Source organism: Lacerta agilis, chromosome 13 (genome assembly GCF_009819535.1).
Source record: "Lacerta agilis isolate rLacAgi1 chromosome 13, rLacAgi1.pri, whole genome shotgun sequence".
NCBI classification, from domain to species: domain Eukaryota; kingdom Metazoa; phylum Chordata; class Lepidosauria; order Squamata; family Lacertidae; genus Lacerta; species Lacerta agilis.
In genome coordinates, this window is record NC_046324.1 from 49,057,044 (window position 1) to 49,082,739 (window position 25,696).

Consider the following 25,696-nt stretch of genomic DNA (forward strand, 5'->3'; position numbering starts at 1 on the left):
CACTGTCTTGCCTTGCAGGAACTCTCAGGCAGAACCGAGGGCTTGGGGTGGTTGGTACTGGGGAAATAAGCAACCTCAGGAGATTTCTCCCAATAGCCACCTGCTTTTGCACCCAGGGCCTGCAGAGAACACCAGTGGGCAGAAAAAACAGCCGCAGCAGCAGCAAGTCCCCAACTCAAGGAACCCAGCAAAGTCAAAATAAAGGCTAATGGGAGATGGCTCCTCTCTTACCACCCAGATGCAGACGGGTTCTACTCGGCTTAAGATGCATTTAAGATATTGGCATTTGTGGATGATGAGAATGAATGTCTAGATCATTGCCCACAGATCATCTTGTAGCATTGGCCTTTCACTTAAACTGTATTCATCGTGGTTTACATTTCGCATCAGCTTTGTTTTTTTGTAAACTGCTCTGCTATATCATGTGTGCCGTCTGTAAATTTCGCAAAATGATAAATAAATACAATCAGGACATGGAGCACATTCGAGCACACATGCAAAATTGCATTTTTTTTAAAAAAAGTATTTTATTAGGATTGTCATAGCATATTGTTAACAAAAGCAAAAATTCCCTCCATATTCACACTGCCCGGCATATTCACTCCCTTCCCTAGTCTTGGCCACTTATTTTTAATTTTTTGCAGTCAAATAGGTATGTCTATTTACACACAGTTCGGGTGATACATCCTGCAAACATTCCCCAAACCAGCAGGCTTTCAATGCACTGCTCTGGTTCGCTGGCTGCAGCTTTCAGGCCTGAAACAAGCACACCTCCTCCTGCAACACAAGAAGGGAATCTCCTCTGCTCTCTCGCTTGAACGGGGAGAGAGGAAGCCAGCCGTGAGGGAAAACAACCTCGATTCAGTTAGGAAGTCTCTGAAGCATGGAAGAGATGTGGAGGAATTACAGAAGACGATTTGAGAGCTCTCCCAGGAGGCAGGAGGGAGGTGGGTGGGGGGAGAGAGAGAGAACTTTTTGGAGCTCTGCAGGGTGAGGAGAGGACTCGGCCAACAAGACCTAACAGAAGGGCCCTTCATCCTCCATGGCTAGAGTCCAAGTGGCTTGGACCGATGATGGGTTTACATCATGCAGCCTGCGCCCCTGTCAAAACATTTTCACAAAGGCTTAGATCATTTGGACTTCACAGGGTGGTGAAGGGAGAGAGGAGGAACTCGGATGTGCAGGAGATAAGCTGTGGGTGCGCAGAGAAGGGGGGGTGTTTTTTTCCTTGTAGCAGGCCACCCCAATCTCTCTCTCTCTCTCTCTCTCTTTTCACTCTAGCACACCAAAAAGAAAAAAAACAAATATCCATAAATACAAAACGAAAAGAACACCAGTACATCAACTAATAATCTCAAAGCCTTAAAGTAAAAATGGTCTTTTTCTATAGAACCGACTTTCCACCCACTCCTTACTTCAATTTCACATCAGTTGTACTGTATACTGCCACAACATTACAAGTTAAAGTTTAATAATCTTTAGGTAAAGGTAAAGGGACCCCTGACCATTAGGTCCAGTCGCGGATGACTCTGGGGTTGAGGCGCTCATCTCGCGTTAATGGCTAAGGGAGCCAGCGTACAGCTTCTGGGTCATGTGGCCAGCATGCCAAAGCCGCTTCTGGCGAACCAGAGTAGGTCATGGAAACGCCGTTTACCTTCCCGCCAGAGCGGTACCTATTTATCTACTTGCACTTTGATGTGCTTTCGAACTGCTAGGTGGACAGGAGCTGGGACCAAACAATGGGAGCTCACCCCGCCATGGGGATTTGAACCGCCAACCTGATCAGCAAGCCCTAGGCTCTGTGGTTTAACCCACAGTGCCACCCGTGTCCTTAATAATCTTTAGTTTTTACATCATACTTAGAACTGCTACTGAAATTATTTGAATACTGCGACGGACTTTACTATTATTATTTTTCAGATAAATTTTGAAGACTTCCCATTTTGATATAAATACCTGTTTTGGTTTATTTTTTTCATTTTTTCTGACAAGCTACCTAATTCTGCATATTCAGCCAGTTTTTGTATCCATTCTAATCTTGATAGGTCTTTGTCACTCTTCCAGTTTGCCGCAATCAGCACCCTTGCTGCAACCGTAGCATATAGGAAAACCCCTCTTACCTTTTTGGGAATGTCCAAATCTGTAATTCCCAAAAGGAAAGCTTCTGGTTTTTTATTAAAGGATATTTTTAACATCCCCCCCCCAATTCTATATAGATACCCTCCCAGAACACCTTGATTTCTTTACAATGTGCCATCCCAATCTCTGAATGGTGAGAAACGTCAGAGGTGCCTGCACTTACCCAGGGTTTGGTTTCACTGGACTGGGGGGGTCTCCGGAGACTGTGATGTCTTTAGGATATGGCGGTTTTATTTACACAGCCTGGGCACAGGATGGAGGAGCTCAGAGCATATACCACCCCAACAGATCTTGCTTCCTCATTAGGTTTCTTGTCTTGTGCCCATTATAAAGCAGCCGTGTCCCTGTGTCTGCAGCTTCAAGTATCAGCCCAAGACTCACATACACAATTCTCATAGACACAGCTGCACTTCATCTCTTGTTCTCCATCCTAGGATGATGTGGCATCCAGCCAGGTGAGGTGGAGAAACCCCCCCTCCCCCAATTTTCTCTGTCAACCTCTTTGGCATAGCTGTCAAGTTTCGGATTTGAAATAAGGGATCAGCAGTCTCGCCTATCCCGGGGACAGTCACATGTCAGTGGTGGGCGGAGCCAGAAGCAAAAGTGGGCGGAGCAGCAATGTAAACTCCAAGCGGGCTCGGAGCGGAGCAAAGAGGAGGGCAGCCATCAAAGAGGAGGGCAGCCATGTGCTCCGCGCAATGGAGCCCCATCGTCTTCTTGTCTGATCCCATCAAAACAGGACAGGCAGCAGCAGCTGCTCAAAGGCAGCCAGGCTCCGCCCGCCAGCTAACCCTATTGGCCGGCTGAGGGGCTCGGCGGCAGCGGATAGGGGCTGATGCAGGGGGAGGAATACACCCCCCTGTAAGCACGGGAAACGGCTCCCACTTGCTTTGAGGGCTGAGGCTTTTCTCTCCAAGTAGGCGAGGTCTTCCCACCCAGTCCCTGGCCAGCAGGGGAGGAGCTGCTTCCATTAAAAACGGGAAATTTAAGGGAAATAAAAAATAAGGGAGAGCAGCGGGAAACTGCTTGAAATAAGGGAGAATCCCGGAGGAAACGGGATACTTGACAGCACTGCTCTTTGGATATGTAAATGGGCGTACTTAAGGGACGGGCGCTGTGGGTTAAACCACAGAGTCTAGGGCTTGCTGATCAGAAGGTCGGCGGTTCAGATCCCTGCGATGGGGTGAGCTCCCATTGCTCGGTCCCTGCTCCTGCCCACCTAGCAGTTCAAAAGCACGTCAAAGTGCAAGCAGATAAATAGGTACCACTCCGGCGGGAAGCCAAATGGTGTTTCCGTGCGCTGCTCTGGTTCACCAGAAGCGGCTTAGTCATGCTGGCCACATGACCCGGAAGCTGTACGCCGGCTCCCTCGGCCAATAAAGCGAGATGAGCGCTGCAACCCCAGAGTTGGACACGACTGGACCTAATGGTCAGGGTTCCCTTTACCTTTACCTTTAAGGGCCAATGCCATTCCCTTAACAAAGGAGCTGGTTTAGCTGGTTCAGAAGCCTCTTCCACTAGATTCCAAGTGGAATTGGAAGGGACCCCAGATATCCTCCAGACTGACCCCCCCCAACCCCTCATAACAGTAGATTTTACCACTGGGATGAAATTTTAGAAGGAAAGGCAAATGAGCTGCTTCTCCCTCTGGCTGGAGATCATGACCCGAGTAAAACCAAGTGGTTCTCCCCACATGCGTGGAAAGGCATTTCCACATAGGAAACCTACATAAAGACAATCCATAGTGCCAGAATTTTTTTTTAATTATTTTTTTTGGGGGGGAGCTTGTGCAAAGCAAGCACTTTCCAAAGAAAAGTGAGAACGATGGAATTTAAGAGAGTACAGTAGGTACCCTTTGCTGGTTTCGGAGGCTCTGGGAAATGGTTTGCCATGCTACCCTCTAAAGAAACCCCACCCTGAACATTTGTAAATCATTTATAAATAAAACAGAGCAAGAGACAGTCAAACACGGTGGCCACAGGGTCACCCCAAAACCCAACGTTGTCCGATCCCCTCACTGCAAAACTTCTGCCAAAGTGTGGCATCAGTTTGGATTAGATAAGACAACGTTGGGGTTTGGGGTCAAACCCATAACCCCCCACTTTAAGTGAAAATTACTCCATTTGTGGGGAGCTGCAAAATGCGGGGTTCTCACTACAAAATTATTACAAAACTTTGGCACCAGTTTTGGACAACATTGGGTTTTTGGGTGACCCTGTTCGAGTGTCTATTGCCCTGTTTCTAAGGTACTATAAAACGCAGGGTTTTCGCTACAAAATGATTATTAAACTTTGGCACCAGTTTCGAAGGGATCCCAGGTTTTGGGGTTCATAGTTAATGAAGCTGCAACATTTTAAAACGCACACACACACACTGGATTTCTCCTAGAAATAGTAAGTGTTTATTGCACGGGGGAAGGCGGTGTTACAGGTCAGTAGTTTGTAAAGGTTTTCTACAATCAAAAGGTATAAAAAATTAAAAATGTCGCCTAAGATCCAGCGCCCTTACTGCATTTTCTGCAAAAAGCGTACATCTGGTTTAATATGGAATACGCGTTAGCGTCTTGATGGTGCCAGTTGCTTCATGCAGACGCTGCAAAACGACCGAGGCGGCATGCACGAGCAGCACCGATCCTGCAATAAACTCTCATCCCTCCGGACTCGTCCACCTCCGCCTCTTCCAACCCCCTTCCTTCCTCCCCGACCCTCGATTGGATCCTCCGGTGACGCGCGTGTTCGCTCCGTGTTCCGGCGCGCGCGATCCAAGGCCGGCAAGGCGCCCCCTGCTCGGCTGGGCGGGCTGCGAGGCGCCTGCGCTCGCTCGCTCGGAGGCCCCCCCGGGCCGGCCTTCTCGCGAGACGGGGCGGCGCCGGCCGAGCCGGAGGTGGAGCGGCTGCCGGGCGGGCGGGCGGTCTGGCTGGCTGGCTGGCCCAGGGAGGGAGGCAGGGAGGCGCCTCGGCGGCGGGAGGTTCCGCTGGCCCAGCGGCCCCGGGCAGGAGGTGAGATGAGCACCGGCGCTCGGGGGAGCCGGAGGTGGCGCTGGCCGCGGGCGGGGCGCGCTGGTGGGGCATCCGATCCGGGCGGGCGCTGCGCGTAATGCCGGCTGGATGGAGGAGCTGCCGGGCTTTTTTTCCCCGGGGTGGGGCGCGGGTGGGCTGAGCGGAGAGATGATGCTGCCCCCCAACTTCCCCGGCCCCGAGCTCTCACCCACGTGGACGCGCGGGGCTGCCCAGCTACGACGAGGAGGGCGCGCGCCTCTTTCCAGCCCGTGCGCAACGGGGCAGGAGGCGCACGGCAGCCGGCCGGGCACCGCGGGACGGGCCCGGCTCCCCCTCCCCAAAGGGCTGCCGAAGGTCACGCCACGCGACGGGGGTGGCGAGGGGGTGCTGCTTCTCCCACGCCCCCCCTCGTCTCGCCCCCCAGAGGCTGCCGGAGTCGCGCGCCGCGATGAGGCGAGAGAGGATTTCCTCCCGCGCAGAAACCCGTTTCCGAAAGACCCGCCTGAGTCTTCGGGATTAGTAGGAAAGACCTCCTGGTTTTAATTCGGATTTTTTTTTTTTTTTTAATCATCGTGGCCACTTCGTTCCCGGTTTATATCGGCGCTCAAAAAGAAGACGGGGCATCGTTTCCCCCGCTTAGGTCGCCTTTGCAAGTTGTCAGGTAGCCGAACAGACACCTGTGGACACACTTAGATAGCAGCCGGCGATGGGGAATCGCAGCGCCTGGCGCAGACTTTGTGCTTTGGTTTCTGTGGGCTTCGCTTCTAGTTTGCTGGTTCTAGTTTTCCTTCTGCTTTTTAATGGGAAATGCGACTGTATTGTACTGCATGAAGTTAGGAGTGGTCTCCTATTATTATTACTTTAAGGCTCATAAACAACAGTCCCCTCCCCAGATGTTAGATTGGGATCAAAGCTATTTGACTGTGTGCACATCATACATTTAAAGTACACCCAATTAGTAATGGGAAACTGTAGTTTGACAAGGGTGCTGGGAATTGTAGAATCTGTGAGGAGGTAAACTACGGTTCCCAGGATTATGGGGGCAGGTGTTTGGTGTGTACGGGGCCTCAGACTGATTCGAAGGACGTAGATCAGCAACATTTTATTACTTCCAATTCTCTTAACAGTGAAATTTACCCTCTCTCCGCCCCCCACTGCCGATTCTGCTACTGAAATGAAGGAAGCCAGGGGTGGGAAGGGTAAGCAGAAATGGATTTTGTTTGGTTGTCTGTTTGGAAAGGATTTGAGCTGAAAACAAATCCATTGGCTCACAATTCTCTGATTATCAGGATAAGGCTTCAGCACCTGGCTCTGTATAGTGAATATTGGGGTACTTGTAAAAAGCAAAGTAGATCCCCAGAAACCTGGAGTCTTCTCACCCTTGGTATAGACAACTGCTAATATTTGATTATTACTGTTATCATTATCATCATCATTATTGCTTACCTGCCCTTAATCCTGAGGTCACTGGTTGGGTTTCAACACCAGAACGCAATAAATGATAACCCAGGTTCACTGTGACAGAATAGCATTTCTGAGAGAGGACGCAGTGGGCAGCAGGGCGGGGGGGGGGGGGCGCCTTCATTCACCCCAGGGCAGCATTCCCTGATGGACAGCCTTCTGGTGGTCACATGCCAGTGGTGGGCGGGGCCGGAGGGAAGCAAAATTGGGCAGGGCACGGAAACCCACAGATTCCTGTGCACACGTAATCTCCATTGAGACAGGCAAATTCAAGGACCCCAGCCAACCAAGTGTGGAGCAGAGTTAGTGCAAGGTATGTACTGGGAAGAGTCCCGGGGACCACATAGGAAGCCCTGGAGGGCCGCCTGTGACCCCAGGCCTCAGATTTCCGCAACCCTGGTGTACAGCACAGTACTCACTATGAAACTTGGCTTGGCTATTGACTCATTTAATCGAACATTTATAACCCCAAACTAGCTTAGCATGTTGTTATGCTCTCTTTTGGAAGCTAGCGGGTGTTTCCATAGAATGAGGTAGGCTTGGGAGTTTGTTTGGGGTCTTTCTAGAGCAGAGCGGCTGGCTGTAGGGTTCGATTGTCGTGGGTCCCACTTTGAATTGTGTTGGGGTGGATACTTCAAACCTGTTTATGAAGTTCAGGCTTGGTGGCTGTTTCCTTGGTGCTGGTGGGGCTTGTTCCAGTTGTCAGCAGTTGGTGTGTTATGGAGAAATATCCCCCTTCCCTTTTTTTCTTATTTGTTCTGGTAGGCCTAGAAATGCTTCTGTGGTTTGCAATAGCCAAAGCTGACTCGGGCATCTGCCTAGCTATCTCCTCTGAGTCGGACTGAAAATCAATGAGAACTTGAAATTAGGAGTGTTAAAATGAGAACTGGTGCATAAACAGTAATCCCTCTTATATGCTCAGGGGGAAACACCACTGGAAGGGAAAAGGGCTTCCCCCACTGTCGATTTGCTTCCAAGTGAGAGGTGTGGGAAGCAGAATCTAGCATTCTGCAGGGCTCCTCTGTGTGTGAACTGTGTCACTTTGCAAAATCAGCAGTTTCCCCCTCAATGTGCCATGTTGACCCTCAATAAACCAGTGCAACTCCCATGTGGCTATCAGGGACTGCATATTCTGAGCCACTGTTAGAAACTGAGCTATAAAACCCAGGAGCCAAATGGCACCTTAAATCTAGGTTATGGCTACCACAATGATATGCCCATTTTGTGTGTGTGCAGGATTACGAAGCAAATGGTCTGTGGGGAAGTGTGAATCAGCTGATTTGCGGGGCAGCGCAGCACCAAAAGAGGCGTATCTTTTGGTGCTGTGCTGCCCAACAGACCAGCTGAGTGGTGCAGCACCGCAGCCACACTAGCCAGCCAGTTGGAGATGTTAGGGGCCAAACCTGGCGACCAGACACCTCCACTTCCTCGCAAAAGGCCGGTTGCCTGTTGCAAAATGCGACTGGCGCCCAGCTAATTTCGAACTCTGATGAGCAGAAACTCTGGGTGGGCAATAAGTCTGATGAGTGGACATAACCCTGTACTTTCTTGGAGTTGGTTGTCATGCAGAGGCTGCAAAGAGATTCGCTGTAGCAAAGTGGCCCAACATGGAAGGTTGTGCCATCAGCTCCAGGCTGCTGCTTCTAATGTCTAAGAAACTGATAGATGGTGGAATGATGAACATCACTCAGTCCAGATGCCAGGGGTGTTGCATGAGAGCTCGTTGCAGGACAGTGATTTCAAGGTGGCCTGTAAGTTAACATGGTTGTATTGAACATTTATTTATTTTTAAACCAGGGGTCCCCAAACTAAGGCCCGGGGGCCAGATGTTGCCCAATCGCCTTCTCAATCCGGCCCGCGGACGGTCCGGGAATCAGTGTTTTTTTTTTACATGAGTAGAATGTGTGCTTTTATTTAAAATGCATCTCTGGGTTATTTGTGGGGCGTAGGAATTCGTTCATATATATTTTTTCAAATTATAGTCCGGCCCCCCACAAGGTCTGAGGGACAGTGGAGCGGCCCCCTGCTGAAAAAGTTTGCTGGCCCCTGTATTAGACACTGGTCACATTTACACCATGCATTTGAAGCACTATGATACCACTTCAATTAATCAGGACTTTCCCCAAAGAATTCTGGGACCTGTAGTTTGAAAATGAGATCCTTAGATGTTCTAGCTAAGATTCCTGCATTGCAGGGGCTTGGATTAGATGACCATTGGGGTCCACACTTCTACGATTCCTAAGTTCATGTATGCATTTGCAAAATGACTAGAGGAATCTTGGTCTGATCCAGCAGGCTCTGACTAGGATCAAACAACAGACTCTGAATTTTGACTGTATTTTGACTCTACACATTTAATTTAGAATCGTAGAATCATAGAATTTTAGAGCTGGAAGGGACCACAGGGGCCATTTATTGTCCAGTGTGGGGCTTGAACCCACACAATCCTGAGATTAAAAGTCCATTGCTCTACCGAATGAGCTATCGCTTGGATATTTTAACTTGCAGTTTGACTCTTTTAGTAGGGCAGGTTGTGAAACTTGGGATGGTGTCAGGTTGCTGCAGTTACTTAGGGGAAGTGAAAAGGGGGAACTTGCAGAAATGGTTCCTTCACACTTGCATGAAGCAGTTGTGATATGGGGTGCAGAAACCAGAAAGTTAACGCTGCATAACAGCCCCCATACCTGGGTTGCACACACAACTGGCTTGCAGAAAAGGAAGAACGTGTTCCTATTATGACATATTCTGGAGGCAGCAATGCTTCTGAGTGCCAGTTGGTAGAAACCACAGGAAGGAAGGATTGCCCTTGGGACATCTGATTGGCCACTGTGAGAACGGAATGCTGGACCTGATAAAACAACAACAGCACACAAGATACATAATAATCTGTAGAGTTTTAAATATTGTTTTTTATTGTACTCTTATTATATTGGAATTTAGCTGTGAGCTGCATTAGAGGTTTGTTTGTGTCTGACTGAAAGGCGAGATAAAGAAAGATAAATCTGTACCTATAACTGTCTTCTTTGGCTATTGCTCGTAGCCGAGTAAGATTGTCTTCTATAAACACGGTTTTAACAGTGAGTCTGTAAGTGACTGCGGAGGCTAATTCTGGATCCACACGTCCTTCCACAGTGGGGACAGAGGTTTCTGGGTGGTAGTTAGTTGATCACGGTGTGGATTTGCCAAGCGTGCCTTCCTCTTAGCACGTTTCTCCCTTGCGTCCTGAGTTCGAGTGTCTTCAAAGCCCATGTCACCTTTGGTAAAGGCTGTTTATACTACAGCGTTCTCGGTGTTTATACTACAGCGTCCGGCTGAAAAGCGAGATAAAGAAAGAAGCAGTAAATCTGTACCTATAACTGTAAAGCCAGTTGGTGCCCTTCAGATATTATTGGACAGCAAGTTCCATCTTCCTTGCCTATTGGCTTCTGGGAGCTGAAGTCCTACAAAATTTGGAAGGCAAGCACATTGGCAGGCCCTGTCCGTAAACATGAATACAGCCAGTGACTACGGAGTGGAAATTTTTGTACTTACTGTGGAATTTTTCTGTGGAAAAATTTCCATGCATTGTTGCCTAAAATTCATTTGCGACATAACAAATAGCAAAAATTTAAAAAGTGTTGTGCGGTCCCTTAAGGACATTCATTTCACTACTACCTTCATATCCCTCCTTTTCCCCAAAGTGCTCAGGGGTGGCATATCATGAGATGAGCTTTCATGGAGTCAACAGTTCAGTGCATGAATTGTTATCCTGTGTTACACTTGGCTGGTGAGGAATTGTAAGCTGTGAGATGATAAGAGAATGAAATGCAGATTGTACCATCTGCGATAGCCAGTAACAGTGACAGTTCTGCAAAGTGTTGGTGGTAGATAATTTGCAGAGCACTGGTGTCGATAGCACAAGCATCCTTGCATCGATAAGCCAATAAGCAGAGAGAGCATAATAAAAATCCATGCTGTTGATTCAGCCCACGAGTGATAGCACCGAACCTCTTGACCAGGGGTTAGCAAGCTTTTTCAGAAGGGGCTGGTCCACTGTCCCTCAGACCTTGTTGGGGGCTGGACTATATGGGGGGGGGGGAGATGAACGAATTCCTATGCCCCACAAATAAACCCAGAGATGCATTTTAAATAAAAGCACACATTCTACTCATGTAAAAACGCGCTGATTCCCGGATCGTCCCCAGGCTGGATTGAGAAGGCGATTGGGCCGGATCCGGCCCCTGGGCCTTAGTTTACCTACCCATGCTCTTGAGGAATCTTAGTTCAGGTTTTAATCTCCCTTTGAAGTTCATTGGTTCAAGGATGACCACTTTAGTTATACAGTGGCCTAGGAAGTTGATGTATTCTGATTTATGGATATTGCTGGTGTCAGATTTGTGTACTCTTTTGCATATAGAGTCTGGTCTGTTTGTGATATGTCGTATGCAGAAAGGAAATTAATTTCAGACCAATAGTGGAATATACACATTAGAAGGTGGGTCTGTCAATGAAACCCTGATGAAATGGATGATGTTGTAGATACAAGAATAGATTTAGCATCTGGATTTGAACTGTTTTAAAGTTGCCTGTAACTTCTTTCAGCACGCAAAAGTATTTAGGCATGCTAAGATGCCTTCCATATATATATTTGGGTTTCTGTGTCATAAAATGTGTACAAATATCCCAGTAACTTCCAAGTGATTGCGTGAATAAGTTTCATTATAATGTTTTAAATCACATTTAAGTACAGTTTATCGACAGCCCCATCAATCATTTCTTCTGGCTAGGGAGAGAACTTTTTCAAGTGGCATGCAACACTTCTTAAAAGTTTTAATCCAAAAGTCTTGAGTGGTGCAATGCCTTTATTGGAAGCAATTCAAATGTCACAATGTAGAGGCAGATTTTTAAGTTCTTTCTTCATCAGGCTAGAAACATGTAGAACCATCTTTCTTGTGTAACCAGCATGGTGTAATGGTTGGTCTACAGCTGGGAGACTTGGGTTCAAATCTCCACTCAGCCTTGTAGCTAACTTGGTGACATTGAGCGAGTCATCATTTCTCAGCCGTGCCTACCTTCCAGGGTTGTTGTGAAGATAAAATGGGGAGAGGGAAACTGTGTATGCCTCCTTGGAAGAATGATGGGGGTATAAATGGAAGAATAAAAACAGAAAATAGAAAAGGCAAGGAGAGAGAAGAAATGGAGTGTGATGTAAAAGACAGCAATCTGTAATAGTTTTGAAATGACAAGCAGAAAGGAGAGGTGCAAAACAGATTCAGGTTCCAGTTGATTTATACGATTGGGGAAAAAATCCTGGTTCAAAACTTTCCAGAACGCCTGCATCACGAAATGCAACAAGGCTCATTTGCTCACCGCTGTTTGCACAGAGTGGGGAACAGTTTGTGGTCTGTTTGTCTGTTGACAGTGGCCTGCAAACCTCCTCTTTCAGCCCCTCCTCAGGTTCAATGTTTTTAGCTTAGCCTCTCCTGAGTCAGTCATCACATTCCCCCAGTGTCTTCCGAGGCAAGTGAACCAAAGTTCTCAGCCAAGAAAAATCAGATTGACTGTGCCCACTGAGCAGATTTACTTTTCGTTAAAAATTATAGGCCGCTCTCACTATTAAATAATGATTATAAATTATTTGCCAATGTATTGGCAAGCTGATTAAAAACAGTACTAAAAGACATAATTCACCAAGATCAAGCCGGCTTTCTACCTGGCCAACAGATGAAAGATAATATAAGGAATATAACAGACATACTGTGATAGAGTATCTGGAGGCCAGGAACAAAAAGATGTTTATTGATGTTTATTGATGCAGAGAAGGCCTTTGATAATGTTTCTTGGACTTTCATGAAAAAGACAATATAAATGATGGAGTTAGGAGAGTCATTTCTTAGCAGAATTGGCTCTGTATATTCTGGTCACAACACTTATGGGCCCCGGATGGCTTGGGGACAATTCTAGTTATCGATCCAACACCATCCCAGGCCATAAGGTTTTATTGTTGTGATGGTGGGGATAGCTCAGTCAGTAGAGCATTAGATGCAGGGTTGTGGATTGCAGAGGGTTGGACTTGATGACCCTGGTGGTCCCTTCCAACTCTACAATTCTATGATTCTATGGTTCATGTGCTCACTCAAGCTACAGGAAAGATTTTCTCTCCCTCGCCTAACACTTGGCATCCAATGAAGCTGAATGTTGGAAGATTCAGGATGGATAAAAGAAAACACTTCATCGCTCGGTGCATGGTTAAACTGTGGAACTCACTTCCATAGGAGGGAGTGATGACCACCAACTTGTTGTTGTTTAGTCATTTAGTCATGTCCGACTCTTCATGACCCCATGGACCAGAGCATGTCAAGCGCTCCTGTCTTCCACTGCCTCCTGCAGTTTGGTCAGACTCATGTTGGTAGCTGTCCAACCACCTCGTCCTTTGTCGTCCCCTTCTCCTTGTGCCCTCCATCTTTCCCAACATCAGGGTCTTTTCCAGGGAGTCTTCTCTTCTCATGAGGTGGCCAAAGTACTGGAGCCTCAGCTTCAGGATCTGCCCTTCCAGTGAGCACTCAGGGCTGATTTCCTTCAGAATGGATATGTCTGATCTTCTTGCAGTCCATGGGACTCTCAAGAGTCTCCTGCAGCACCAGAATTCAAAAGCATCAATTCTTCGGCGATCAGCCTTCTTGATGTTCCAGCTCTCACTTCCATACATCACTACTGGGAAAACTCCATGGACAAAGACAACAGACCACCAACGTGGATGGCTTTAAAAGCAGATTAGACAAATTCATGGAGGTGAAGTCTATCAGTGGCTACTACTAGGCATGACAGCTACACTCTGCCTCCAGAGTTGGAAACTGTAAATGCTACTAACTGCGGTGGCTGGAAGCCACCTGAGGAGAGTTGCTCCTGGTTTCTGGTTTCCCACAGGCATTTGGTTGGCCACTGTGAGAACAGGATGCTGGACTAGATGGGTCATTGGCCTGATCCAGAAGGTCTCTTCCAACGTTCTTGCTCTCTCATCTGTCCCTTCCAGAGGACTGGCTAAGTGTCATCACAGCACATTTTGTACTCCTGGGTATTAAGAGCAACATAAGAAGCTGCCTTCTTCCAAGTCAGATCCTTGGTCCATCTAGCACAGTATTTGTCTACATTGACTGGCAGTAGCTCTTAAGACGGAGAGTCTATCCCAGATGCCAGGGGGAAGGTGGATGGTTCAGATTTGCAATGGAGAATTTATGGAGAAAGACCTTTTAGAGGTTTTAAAGGTAAAGGGACCCCTGACTATTAGGTCCAGTCATGTCGCAACTCTGGGGTTGCGGCGCTCATCTCGCGTTACCGGCCAAGGGAGCCGGCGTACAGCTTCTGGGTCATGTGGCCAGCATGACTAAGCCGCTTCTGGTGAACCAGAGCAGCACACGGAAACGCCGTTTACCTTCCCGCCGGGGCGGTACCTATTTATCTACTTGCACTTTGACGTGCTTTCGAACTGCTAGGTTGGCAGGAGCTGGGACTGAGCAACGGGAGCTCACCCTTTCGCAGGGATTCGAACCGCCGACCTTCTGATCAGCAAGCCCTAGGCTCTGTGGTTTAGAGGTTTTAAGCTGTGTTAAATCCTTGGTCTGGGTGGAGTAGTTGAGTGTGGGTAAGACCTAGTCTGGGGCTCTGCAAAGGAATGTAGCCTCCAGTTAAAGTATATTTATTGAAGAAGCAAGGCACACACGGAGAGAAATAGAAACTTGCAATTAAAGAAAAAAACTGCACTGAACAGGAAACATAAATTCCTTGTAAGTGCCGCTGTTGCAGAAGATCTTACAGGAGGAACTTGGCTACTGGGAGCACAGTTGTTGGTTTGTTTTTGTTTCAGTGTGTGTTTTGTGTTCTCTTTTTGTATTTTTATGTTATGAAACGCCCTGTATCTTCAGATGAAGGGCAGTATACAAATTGTTGTCATTCAGTCGTGTCCGACTCTTCGTGACCCCATGGACCAGAGCACGCCAGGCACGCCTATCCTTCACTGCCTCTCGCAGTTTGGCCAAACTCATGTTAGTAGGTTCGAGAACACTGTCCAACCATCTCATCCTCTGTCGTCCCCTTCTCCTTGTGCCCTCCATCTTTCCCAACATCAGGGTCTTTTCTAGGGAGTCTTCTCTTCTCATGAGGTGGCCAAAGTACTGGAGCCTCAGCTTCAGGATCTGTCCTTCTAGTGAGCACTCAGGGCTGATTTCTTTAAGAATGGATAGGTTTGATCTTCTTGCAGTCCATGGGACTCTCAAGAGTCTCCTCCAGCACCATAATTCAAAAGCATCCATTCTGCGGCGATCAGCCTTCTTTATGGTCCAGCTCTCACTTCCGTACATTACTACTGGGGAAACCATAGCTTTAACTATAGTATACGGACCTTTGTTGGCAAGGTGATGTCTTTGCTTTTTAAGATGCTGTCTAGGTTTGTCATTGCTTTCCTCCCAAGAAGCAGGCGTCTTCTAATTTCGTGACTGCTGTCACCATCTGCAGTGATCATGGAGCCCAAGTATACAAATAATATACTATTAATAATAATATTAATAACGATAACAATAATAGTTGCTTGAGAGGAGAAGGAAGATGCTTCTCTCTTGCAGCAACATGGAGAGCAAAAAAACATTAGAAAGCAGACTTTTTACTTAACCTATGGCAATTCAAGAAGGGAGGAGTGGCGGGGAGAGATGTAGCTGGTTAGGAAGAGAATACCCTAAATGTATCCTGGTGTAGCGTAGTGGTTAGATTGTCAGAGTAAGACCTGAGTTCAAATCTCCCACTCAGCCATGAAGCTCACTGGGGTGACCTCGGAAGCCAGCCGCTGCCTCTCAGGCTACCCTACCTCGCAGGGTCGTTGTGAGGATTAAATGAGGAGGGCAGAACCACACTCAAGGGCACCTTGAGCCCTTTTTTGGGGGGGGAGGTAATAATAATAATTTTATCATTTGTATCCAACCATATGACTGGGTTGCCCCAGCCACTCTGGGATATAGATGCATTTGGTGGGAGCCGCACAAAATATTTTCACCTGTTAAGATCCCCCCCAACCCCCCCACCACCAGATTTGATTGAATACAAAAACTAACAGAGCATGCGGAGTTAGGCTACTTATCACAAAGAATCAAAGATAAATCCAAACAGGAGTTTGTCTCAAATTGGAATTGTTTTAAGGAATACTTGAAGAGTAATTGCTGCAATCTGAAAACGGTAACGGCCTTTGAGCAGTTCCTGTGGATAACAAATTTAAAGGGAAAATCAATAGATAAGAAAATACTATAAATAAAAAGGCAATGGACAAATGTAGGCAATAAGTTTGTTAGTACAAAATGGAAGAGACGGGAAGTCATTCATTTATGAGGAATGTTATGGTTTTAAAATTACATCTTTTTGTGTGTGTACCGAAATACTTGTCGATCTGTGATAATAACAATTACGAACATGCTCTGAAAACAAGAATATGTATAATTGTAAGATGTAAAGTCATGATGTAATGATATACTTGTGAGTAATAAAGGAAAAACTAATGAAAAACACAAACCCAGCCCCAACCAAGGGCCGGGGGGTGGGGGATGTGCGGAGAAGTCCCACTTTCAGCTGTCCCATCCTCCCGTTCCAGAACAGCTGTGCTACTCTAAAATGGCATTTGTTTTTCGGCGTTGCTCCCAGGAGTCAGCTGATTGCGCCCCTCCCATTCCAGCAGCTGGCAGAGACACATGTGCAGACAAGCTTGTAAAGGAGGTCTGTCAGGCGGAGGCGACGAGGGCTGGAAAAAGTTGCTCTCCCCTTTTCGTAAGGGCTTTGTAAGGGAGTGGCTCGGCAACGGTTAGCGCCTGCGGAGGGGGGGGGCTGCTCGTTCCAGAGGTCTCGTCGCCCCCCACAACCTGCCACGTTTTCCAGAGACCGAAAAAGGTTACGTCAGCCGCCTTCCCCTTTGCCTCGGGAGCTGCACCATCGCCTCGAAAATGTGGTGTGCCGAAAGGACCGGCAGCCAGGGCAGGAAAGGGCAAGCAAAATGACCAAGCGGGTGGAGGGAAAGTTGGTTGCAGCGTTTATCCAAAGGAAAGGCGAGTCGGAGGTAACAGGAGTTGGAGTTTATAAAGTTGTGGTGGAGAAAAGCTCTTCTTCTCTTCCTCCCTCTCGTAACGCTGGAACTTGTGGGCATCCATTGAAGCTGAATGCTAGAAGATCCAGGGCAGGGTTTTAATAAAAGTCCATCTTCGCGTCGCAAATAGTTAAAACTGTGGAACTCCTTCCCGCAGGAGGCCGTGTTGACCACCAACTTGGATGGCTTTTAAAAGAAGCTTTGACTTTTAGAAGACATCTGAAGGCAGCCCTGTATAGAGAAGTTTTTTCAATGTTTGGCGCTTTGCTGCGCTTAATGTTTTAACTTGTGGGAAGCCAACCCAGAGTGGTTGGAGCAACCCAGTTAGATGGGTGGCATATTAATAACAACAAAAATATTGACATATTCGTGGGCTGTCAATGGCGAGAAGCCATGTTTCTATATATACTCTGCCTTCGTCACAGGGAGTAGCAATGCATCTGGATGCCAGTTGCTGGGAGACACAGGAGAAGAGAGTGATTCTGTGCTCCGATCCTGTTTGAAGGTTTCCCAGGGGAAATCTGAATGGCCGCTGTGAGAACAGGATGCTGGACAAGGCAAACCGCTGGCCTTCTTACGCAGGTTTATATACTTAATCAAACTCTAATTGCCTTTCTCTGGCAGCGTTGCATAAAGAGCCAGCAACAGTGGTTAGTGAGCTGGATTTAGGCGGGGGAGATCTGGGTTCAAATCGGCTGACTGGTCTTGTGTCACAACCCCTAACTCTCAGCCCAGCCAAACCCACAGGGTTGTTGGTTATGATGAGAAAAGGGGTGAACCGTGAGCTCATTCTCAACTCCTTGGAAAAATAGAGGGTTGTTTGTTTGTTTGTTTGTTTGCAGGGGCGTCGTAGGGTGGGGGCGAGGGGGGGCCGCCCCTCGTGCCGCCCCTAGTTGGGCGTAACATTTTGGCGCGTGGGGGTGACTTGCGGCGGCCCCTCCCACCACTCCCACGCGCCGCCGCTCCCTCCGTCACCCCTGGAGCAGCAGCGCTGCACGGACGGGGTGCTCGCTCGGCCGAGCGAGCACCCCGTTCCTGCAGCGCTGCTCCTCCCTGGGTGAACGGTGGGGAGTGGTGGGAGGGGCCGCCGCAAGTCACCCCCACGCACCGCCGCTTGCTCCGTCACCGTGGGAGCAGCAGCGGCGCACAGTGTGTGCGGTGCTGCTGCTCCCGGGGCGACGGAACAAACGGCGGCACGTGGGGCGGCCCCTCCCATCACTCCCCACGCGCCGCTGCTCCGCTCCCTGCCCGCTGTGCTCAGGGAGCGGAGCCCGGGGCGAAAGGACAGGGGCAGGCCCGCTGACCCAACCTCTCTCCTTTCCCCGGGACGGCTCCGCTCACGGAGCGCAGCGGGAGAGGGGCGGGCCAACTGGCCCGTGCGGAGGCGTTGTTCCGTGCGCATGCGTCATGATGTCATGCGCACGGAGCGACGCCCCGCCCCCATGGGTGCCACTGGGCTTGCTGCCCCCAGCAGCCCAGTGGCTAGCGACGCCCCTGTTTGTTTGTTTAAGAAAAACATGAAAATATTTTGGCTATCAAGCCAAAAAACATCTTCAGAATGGAATACGCAGAAATGGCGAAATTTACCGGAAGAATAAGAAATAAAGATAACAAACTTTTTTAAATAAAAGAATGGAAATGGTTTATGGAATATTTGCAAACAAACTGTAAACAGATAAGAACATTGGCAGGGTTATTGTAATAACCTGCAGTTTTATAAGTGTGTATTTAAAGTAGATGAATAAATGAGCAAATTAAGTTAATTTGGATTTGCAGAGGATATTAAAAGTAAGTTTAAGGAACCGCAGAAAGAGGGGGAAGGAAGTCAAGCTTTGAAATGATTGTAAAATTAGTGAAATGTATAAAATTACTGAAATGTATCAACTTGAAAAGTATAAATAAAGTGTGAAAAACAAACAAAAGTCTTCAGGGATACTGTTTCACACCAACCCTTGTACGTTAGGAACCCGGGACACTGCTTTATTCTCCCGGTGACCCTTGATCCATTTATCCCAATATTATCTGTTTCCACAGCTAATCTCCCAGGCAGAGAAGTCTTTCCTGGTGCCTCGTCTTTTCCGGAGATGCCAGCAATTGAACCTGGGACCACCTGCATGCAGAACGTAAAGCATTACAGCGGATGCTCCCGATGAACAGAAGAAGCTGCCACATACCAGGTCAGATGATGTGTCCATTTACTTCAGTATTGCCTACTCTGACTGGCAGTGGCTCTCTAGCCTATCAGGCTGCGGCTTGAGGTTCTCTTAAGTGGAAGTCTTGAACTTATGTAAGCTGCTCAGGTGCTAAACCACTACCCTGTGGTCCCTCCCCATTGCAGGGGTATCTGGGGCATGTTCTAGGCTGAGCAATCAATATGGCCTCTGGTCTCATTTCACGTGACTCCTGAAGGTGCCTTATTCTTTTGAGTTCCTTCCTTCTTGTTCATTTTCGGCAGTTTTTAAAGTGTGTCTTCCCCTCTTTCTACTGTAGTTTCAGGACAATTAGGGGACGGATGGACCATGATTTATTTGATAAAAATAAATGGGTGGGTTTCTTTTAAAACCTTTCCCTGGTTGTATAGCTTATAATTGCATGGTTGTAAAAATACAAGCTATCTGAGAACAAATTGATAGACTACTGTGTCTATATGTTTGTGTACGTAGCACACCAAAGCCAGAAAGGCATTACTTTCACTTGCTTCTCCGACCTCTAGCTGTATTGGTCTGCTTTAATGAAATAAAACCCAGTGCACTTATTTGAGAGCAACCCCGTTAAACTCAGTGGGGCTTACTTCTGACTAGATGGGTATAGCATTGGGCATTCTATTCTGAACTAGCCATGGTGAAAATTGTAGCAGAGAGGTCTTTATTCCGGATTGGTTAACCCAGGACTCTTGTTTCTCTTGCTCCATCCATTGCTGGCCTTTGGCCTCTGAGACCTTACCCCGAGGGACAGTAGTTTTTGACAGAAAAAAAAGTTTCCATCCCCTGGTGGAAAGTGCTACCAAACCCCTGGGGCCTCGGTCTTGCCTTGCGCAAGGCGAGAATTCACCTTAAATCAGACATTAAAAAACCCAGGCGTATGCAGTTGTGGCTACGTGTTGCAAGGGAAATCGATAGTAATGGCCAAGTTGCTTGTCCGTCACTCCTGATCTTCTGCTGGAACAGGGATGACTGACCTGTGGCCTTCCAGATGTTGCTGAACCACAGCTCCCATCATCCCTGACCTTTGGTCATTCTGGCTGGGGCTGATGGGAGTTGGACTCCAGCATCATCCTGGGAAGAACCATAGTACAGTGGTACCTCGGGTTAAGAACTTAACTTGTTCTGGAGGTCCATTCTTAACCTGAAACTGTTCTTAACCTGAGGTACCACTTTAGCTAATGGGGCCTCCCTCTACTGCCATGCCGCCGCTGCATGATTTCTGTTCTCATCCTGAAGCAAAGTTCTTAACCTGAGGTACTATATCTGGGTTAGCGGAGTCTGTAACCTGAAGCATCTGTAACCTGAAGCATCTGTAACCCGAGGTACCACTGTATTGCAGAGTTGGAAGGGACCACCAGGGTCATCTAGTCCAACCCCCTGCAATGCAGGAATCTTCCCATTATAGGGCTTGAACCTATAACTCTGAGATTAAGAAGAAGAAGAAGAGTTTGGATTTGATATCCCGCTTTATCACTGCCCTAAGGAGTCTCAAAGCGGCTAACATTCTCCTTTCCCTTCCTCCCCCACAACAAACACTCTGTGAGGCGAGTGGGGCTGAGAGACTTCAGAGAAGAGTGACTAGCCCAAGGTCACCCAGCTGAAAAAATAAACCTATACTGCCAATACTCGTAGTAGACCGGCATACAGTGAGCAGCACATAAACGGCGCATAGAAATCTACCAAACCATTCCACGTTTTAAATCTTACATTTGTAATCCAAGAATTGAGAGAACAATGTGCAAAATCTAATACAGAAGGCACAAACAGAAAACAAATTCAAGTTTGTACAAAAGGAAAATTTCAGTCTTTAAAGTTCCTTTAGCCAGGCTCCTGTGGATATCAACGAAGGTGAGTCTGATCAGATGGAGTGTAGAAGATGTTACGCACAAATATTAGACAGGGTGCTGGTGTTTATCACCTGTTTCGCCCATAAGGAGTCTCGGGCTTCTTCAGTAAATTATCTCTCAAGGTTTTAATGTATTCAAATTCATATGTTACATCTCATCTTGGCTTAAGCTACAGCATTTACAGTGGTGCCCCGCTAGACGAATGCCTCGCTAGACGAAAAACTCGCTAGACGAAGGCATTCGTCTAGCGGAAGGCTGCCCCGCAAGACGAATTTGTCTATGGGGCTGCCTCGCAAGACGGAAAATTTTTTTCCCCGTCTAGCGAAAACCGCAGTTTGCATTGCTGCTTCGCTAGACGAAAAACCCGCTAGACGAAAATACTCGCAGAACGAATTATTTTCGTCTAGCGGGGCACCACTGTAGTTTTCTTCTTCAGAGTATTGTCCCTCAAGGTTTTGGTATATTTACATACATTCAACTTCATATGCTAAGTTCTTTCTTGGCTTAAGCATTTAAGCACACACACACACACACACACACACACACAATATTTTATAAAATTTATATACTGCTTGACTGTAGAAGAAACCTCAAAGCAGTTTACCGGGAAGAACCCAATAAAATTATCACCAAAAAAAATTACGATCATAATTTAAAACATTCAAAATGTTAAAACTGCAATAGAATAGAATAAAACAAAATAGAACAAACTTTCTAAACATCTGGTTAGGCTTCTCCAAGGGTTCAGAATATCTCAAAGGCTGTCACATGGAAGATGGAGCAAGCCTGTTTTTTCCTGCTCTGGAGGGTAGGACACAAACTGATAGATTCAAATGAAAATATTAAATATCAGGAAGAAGAGCAAGAGACAGGTCGACAGTGGAACAGACTCCCTCGGGAGGTGGCGGACTCTCCTTCCTTGGAGGCTTTTAAGCAGAGGTTGGATGGCCGTCTGTCATGGATGCTTTAGCTAAGATTCCTGCATAGCAGGGGGCTGGACTAGATGACCCACAGGGTCCCTTCCAACTCTCCAATTCTGTGATTCTATGCAAACTTATATGCATGTAAAGAAACACCTCAAAGCATTTTGCAAAAAGAATTAAGACAATAAAATTATCAGTGAACACAGCTGCATGAAAAATTCACACAATTATTAAGTCAGTGATCAGCTAAAAACAGACTGAAACATGCTTCAACATTTTACATATCTGAGTAGGCTTGTCGAAACAAAAAATAAAATAAATTCAGCAGGTGCTGAAAAGCACAGTGAAGGCTCCTGGCTGATGTCAATGGGCAGGGAGTTCCAAAGTGTGAGAGCAGCCACACTAAAAGGCGATTTTCTTACAAATGCGAAAGAAGTATTTTTGGAGTTGCCAAGTGGGCAAATATGGGTAAGACAATCTTCCGTATATTGTATGAATTTTACTCTTCAGCTTCCTTTTTAATATGTGTGTGTATGATTGATTTCCTTGGTTTACAAAAGTACCTGCCTTGTCTCTTTTCAGGTTGTATAGTCTTTCTTACAAATTAGTTACAATTGTTGTGAGACATTAGTGTTGAGGACAGTATAAGGTTGTGGAAGACGAGGGGGGGATCTCTCTTCAGCTTCCTTGAACCATTCTCCCATATTTCCTATTTGGGTGCTTCATTTTGAATGGCCCCTCCCCCCCACTGCAGCCGCTCCCCTGGGCGTTCTGTCTTTCTGACCAACTTGTGCGGAGAGGGAGACTAACCTTGTATTTTATCTCCTTACAGGTTCCCCACCGTCCTCAAACCGCCATGCTGGCTCTCAGATATTTCCAGCAGAGCTGGAGGTGAGCGCAGCATGAGTTAGCTGCTGGCGACGCATCCGGCCAGGATGACCAAAGCACGCCTCTTCCGCCTCTCGGTGGTGCTGGGCTCCATCTTCATGATCCTGTTGATCATCGTCTACTGGGACAACGTGGGGACGGCCCACTTCTACTTGCACACAACCTTCTCCAGGCCTCATGGGGTCCTCCCCACTGTGGCCAAGGACGGAGGCCAAGACTCAATGTCGGACGTCGACGAGTTCTTGGAGAAGCTCCTGAGCTCTGACCTGAAACGCGATGTGGGTCTCGGTCAGAAGACGGAGCCGCCAGCCCCGCACGCCTCCGCGAGGCCCGTCGCCGGCAACTTGGAGGAGAACGTGAGGGGCTACGACTGGTCCACTCGTGACGCCGGCGCGATCTTGGACCAGGAGCAGCTGCAGGCGGAGCGGCGCCGGACGCTGAGGGAGCTGTGTGCCAACTCCAGCTTTGCCTTCCCGACCAAGGAGCGCTCCTTTGACGACATCCCCAACTACGAGCTGAACCACCTCATTGTGGACGACCGCCACGGCGTCATCTACTGCTACGTCCCCAAAGTTGCCTGCACCAACTGGAAGCGGGTGATGATCGTGCTGAGCGAGAGCCTGATGGACCAGGGCGTGCCGTACGCCGACCCCTTGGACATCCCCCGCGAGCACGTCCACAACACCAGCACCCACTTCACCTTCAACAAGTTCTGGCGCCGCTACGGCAAGTTCTCCCGCCACCTCATGAAGATCAAGCTGAAGAAGTACACCAAGTTTCTCTTCGTCCGGGACCCTTTCGTGAGGCTCATCTCGGCCTTCCGCAGCAAGTTCGAGCTGGAGAACGAGGAGTTCTACCGCCGGTTCGCCATCCCGATGCTGAAGCTCTACTCCAACCACACCAGCCTGCCAACCTCGGTGAGCGACGCCTTCGAGGCGGGACTCAGGGTCTCCTTCTCGGACTTCATCCAGTACCTCTTGGACCCCCGGACCGAGAAGCTGGCCCCGTTCAACGAGCATTGGAGGCAGGTCTACCGCCTCTGCCACCCGTGCCAGATCGAGTACGACTTTGTGGGCAAGCTGGAGACTTTGGACGAAGACGCAGCCCACTTGCTGCAGCTCCTGAAGGTGGAGCACCTTCTCCGCTTCCCTCCCAGCTACCGGAACAGGACAGCCAGCAGCTGGGAGGACGACTGGTTTGCCAAAATCCCCGTGGACTGGAGGCGGCAGCTGTACAAGCTGTACGAAGCGGACTTCGTCCTGTTCGGTTACCCCAAGCCAGAAAGCTTGCTTCAGAACTGAGCGAGGCAGAACAGAATGAAAGAGAGCATTTGAAATACCAAAATATCTCTTCTTCTTTTTCCAGACCCCTTCCGTTGACATAACACAAGTGCAACTTTTTTCTATACTCTTCTTTTTTTAAAAAACAAACAAACAAACCACCCCATTGCTCAGACGCATAGAATCTCCCATTGCAGGAAGACTCCCCTTCCTCTCGTTCCGATTCATTTTATTAAATGTACCTTTTTTTTGTTTTTCTGTTAGGATATAAGTTTGTCCACTCCACTAGCTGTATTCTTTCGGGTGCTTTTTATTAATGCATTTTTTTAATTAAAAAAGAGAGAGAGCACGAGAAAGAGAGAATATTAATATATTAAAATATTTAATACAAATCATTGTTGTGGAATAGGGGAATAAAAGGGTGCGCCAACTTTTGTTGCAACTGTTCAGCTGTGAGTGTCCGCGGGAATTTTTCTAGTTGGGGCAGGCAGCAAAGTCAAACACTGTTAAGTGTGTTCAGGGGAGCAGGCTAGCTTCTCACAATACTTTTTGAAAATAATAATGCAGGTACATTTTGCCTCGTATCTTGGGTTCTACAAACGCTGTAAACTTATTCTCTCTCCTTGAATGATTTTTTATTGCTAAAAGCTATAAGCTGTCACAATTGGTCCCAGTGCGTAGGATACAAATAATTGATTTAAAACTGAACAACAACAACAGCAAAGCAAACATACAAAAATGCAAAAATCACTCTTGCATAAGTTAATCACTCCACATCTCACACTCCCCCTTATGATACTTGTCTTGGTGCCTCAACTTATTTGCAGCCAAGGCAAATTTTGCAACCCATGCTGTCATAAATAACATTATTGCCAGCCAGCAAAATAGAGATTTGCTCATGGGGAGGTGGGTTGGAAAGAGAGCAAAGGATGTAACTGAGGGGTTTTTGTCTAGAAGATGTATCTAAAGGGCATCATAACAAATAGTGTTGAATGTCCTCCATGAATCCCGACTCACAGATCCAGAGTCTTTGGTACATGGGGGGTGTGATTGAACATTCCCGTTAGATATGTGAAGGGCATACACTGAAGATGTAAAGCTGTAAAAATGCTTTTCTAAGTGGTGTATTCTCTCTCCTCGATGAAAACTGGAAAATGGGGGGTTATGGTTCATCTGGAGTGGGCGGGACACCTTTCCCTTCACCCCATAAGAATGTAAGAAGGACCTGTTACATCTGCTCAGCGGTCCCACCAGTCCGGCATCCTGTTCTCACAGTGGAAGACCAAATAATGTCTCTGGGAAACCAGCAAGCAGCGCTGGAGCGCAAGAACCCTCTCTCCTCCCGTGGCATCCAGCAACTGGTACCCATTCCTGCAGACATCCCTGATGCCCAGCTTGTCATTGGTGGGGCACTGTAGACATGCCTGAGTTTTGTAAAGATGGGTAGAGCAAAAGAGCCAGTTTTCAAATTGATGCTTGGCCAGCTGCAGCAATCTACTAAAGGGTGAAGAACAACAAGAATATTTTATTGTTTTATTTACGGCCATTGGCCCAACACATAAAAACGCAATTCCAAAACACATATAATATTTAAAACCTTCTACAGAGGCTGAATCCTCTGCTCGTTACTAAATAAAAGCACAGACTGTCCGACTATTTTCGCATTTTGGCTCCTAGATTAGCGGGGTTCTCCTGACCATACCAGAGCCCTTTTCCTCCTTTAGAGCTAAGACTCTGTTCAGGTATTTGACAAGAATATAATTTATTACTTACATCCCGCCCATCTGGCCAGGTCTCCCCAGCCACTCTGGGCGGCTCCCAACAAAAACACGATACTATATCTAATACTAAAAACACGAT

General features: G+C 47.5%; 1 protein-coding gene across 2 annotated transcripts; it reads left to right on the plus strand.

Moving 5' to 3' along the window:
• Window positions 1–5,057: 5,057 nt before the first annotated feature.
• Window positions 5,058–23,973, plus strand: CHST12 (carbohydrate sulfotransferase 12). 2 transcript variants are annotated; one of them, XM_033167382.1, is made up of 3 exons: window positions 5,058–5,137; window positions 18,729–18,871; window positions 22,501–23,973. In XM_033167382.1, the coding sequence occupies exon 3, from the start codon at window positions 22,604–22,606 to the stop codon at window positions 23,855–23,857; it is 1,254 nt and encodes a 417-aa protein (XP_033023273.1). In that variant the 5' UTR covers window positions 5,058–5,137; window positions 18,729–18,871; window positions 22,501–22,603; the 3' UTR covers window positions 23,858–23,973. The 2 variants fall into 2 exon arrangements, with proteins under 2 accessions (XP_033023273.1, XP_033023274.1); XM_033167383.1 differs by lacking the exon at window positions 18,729–18,871 and having other exon boundaries at window positions 5,087–5,137.
• Window positions 23,974–25,696: the final 1,723 nt, after the last annotated feature.

Coding starts and splice junctions, on each gene's coding strand:
- CHST12 (XM_033167382.1), top strand. CDS start 22,604: ATGACCAAAGCACGCCTCTTCCGCCTCTCGGTGGTGCTGGGCTCCATC.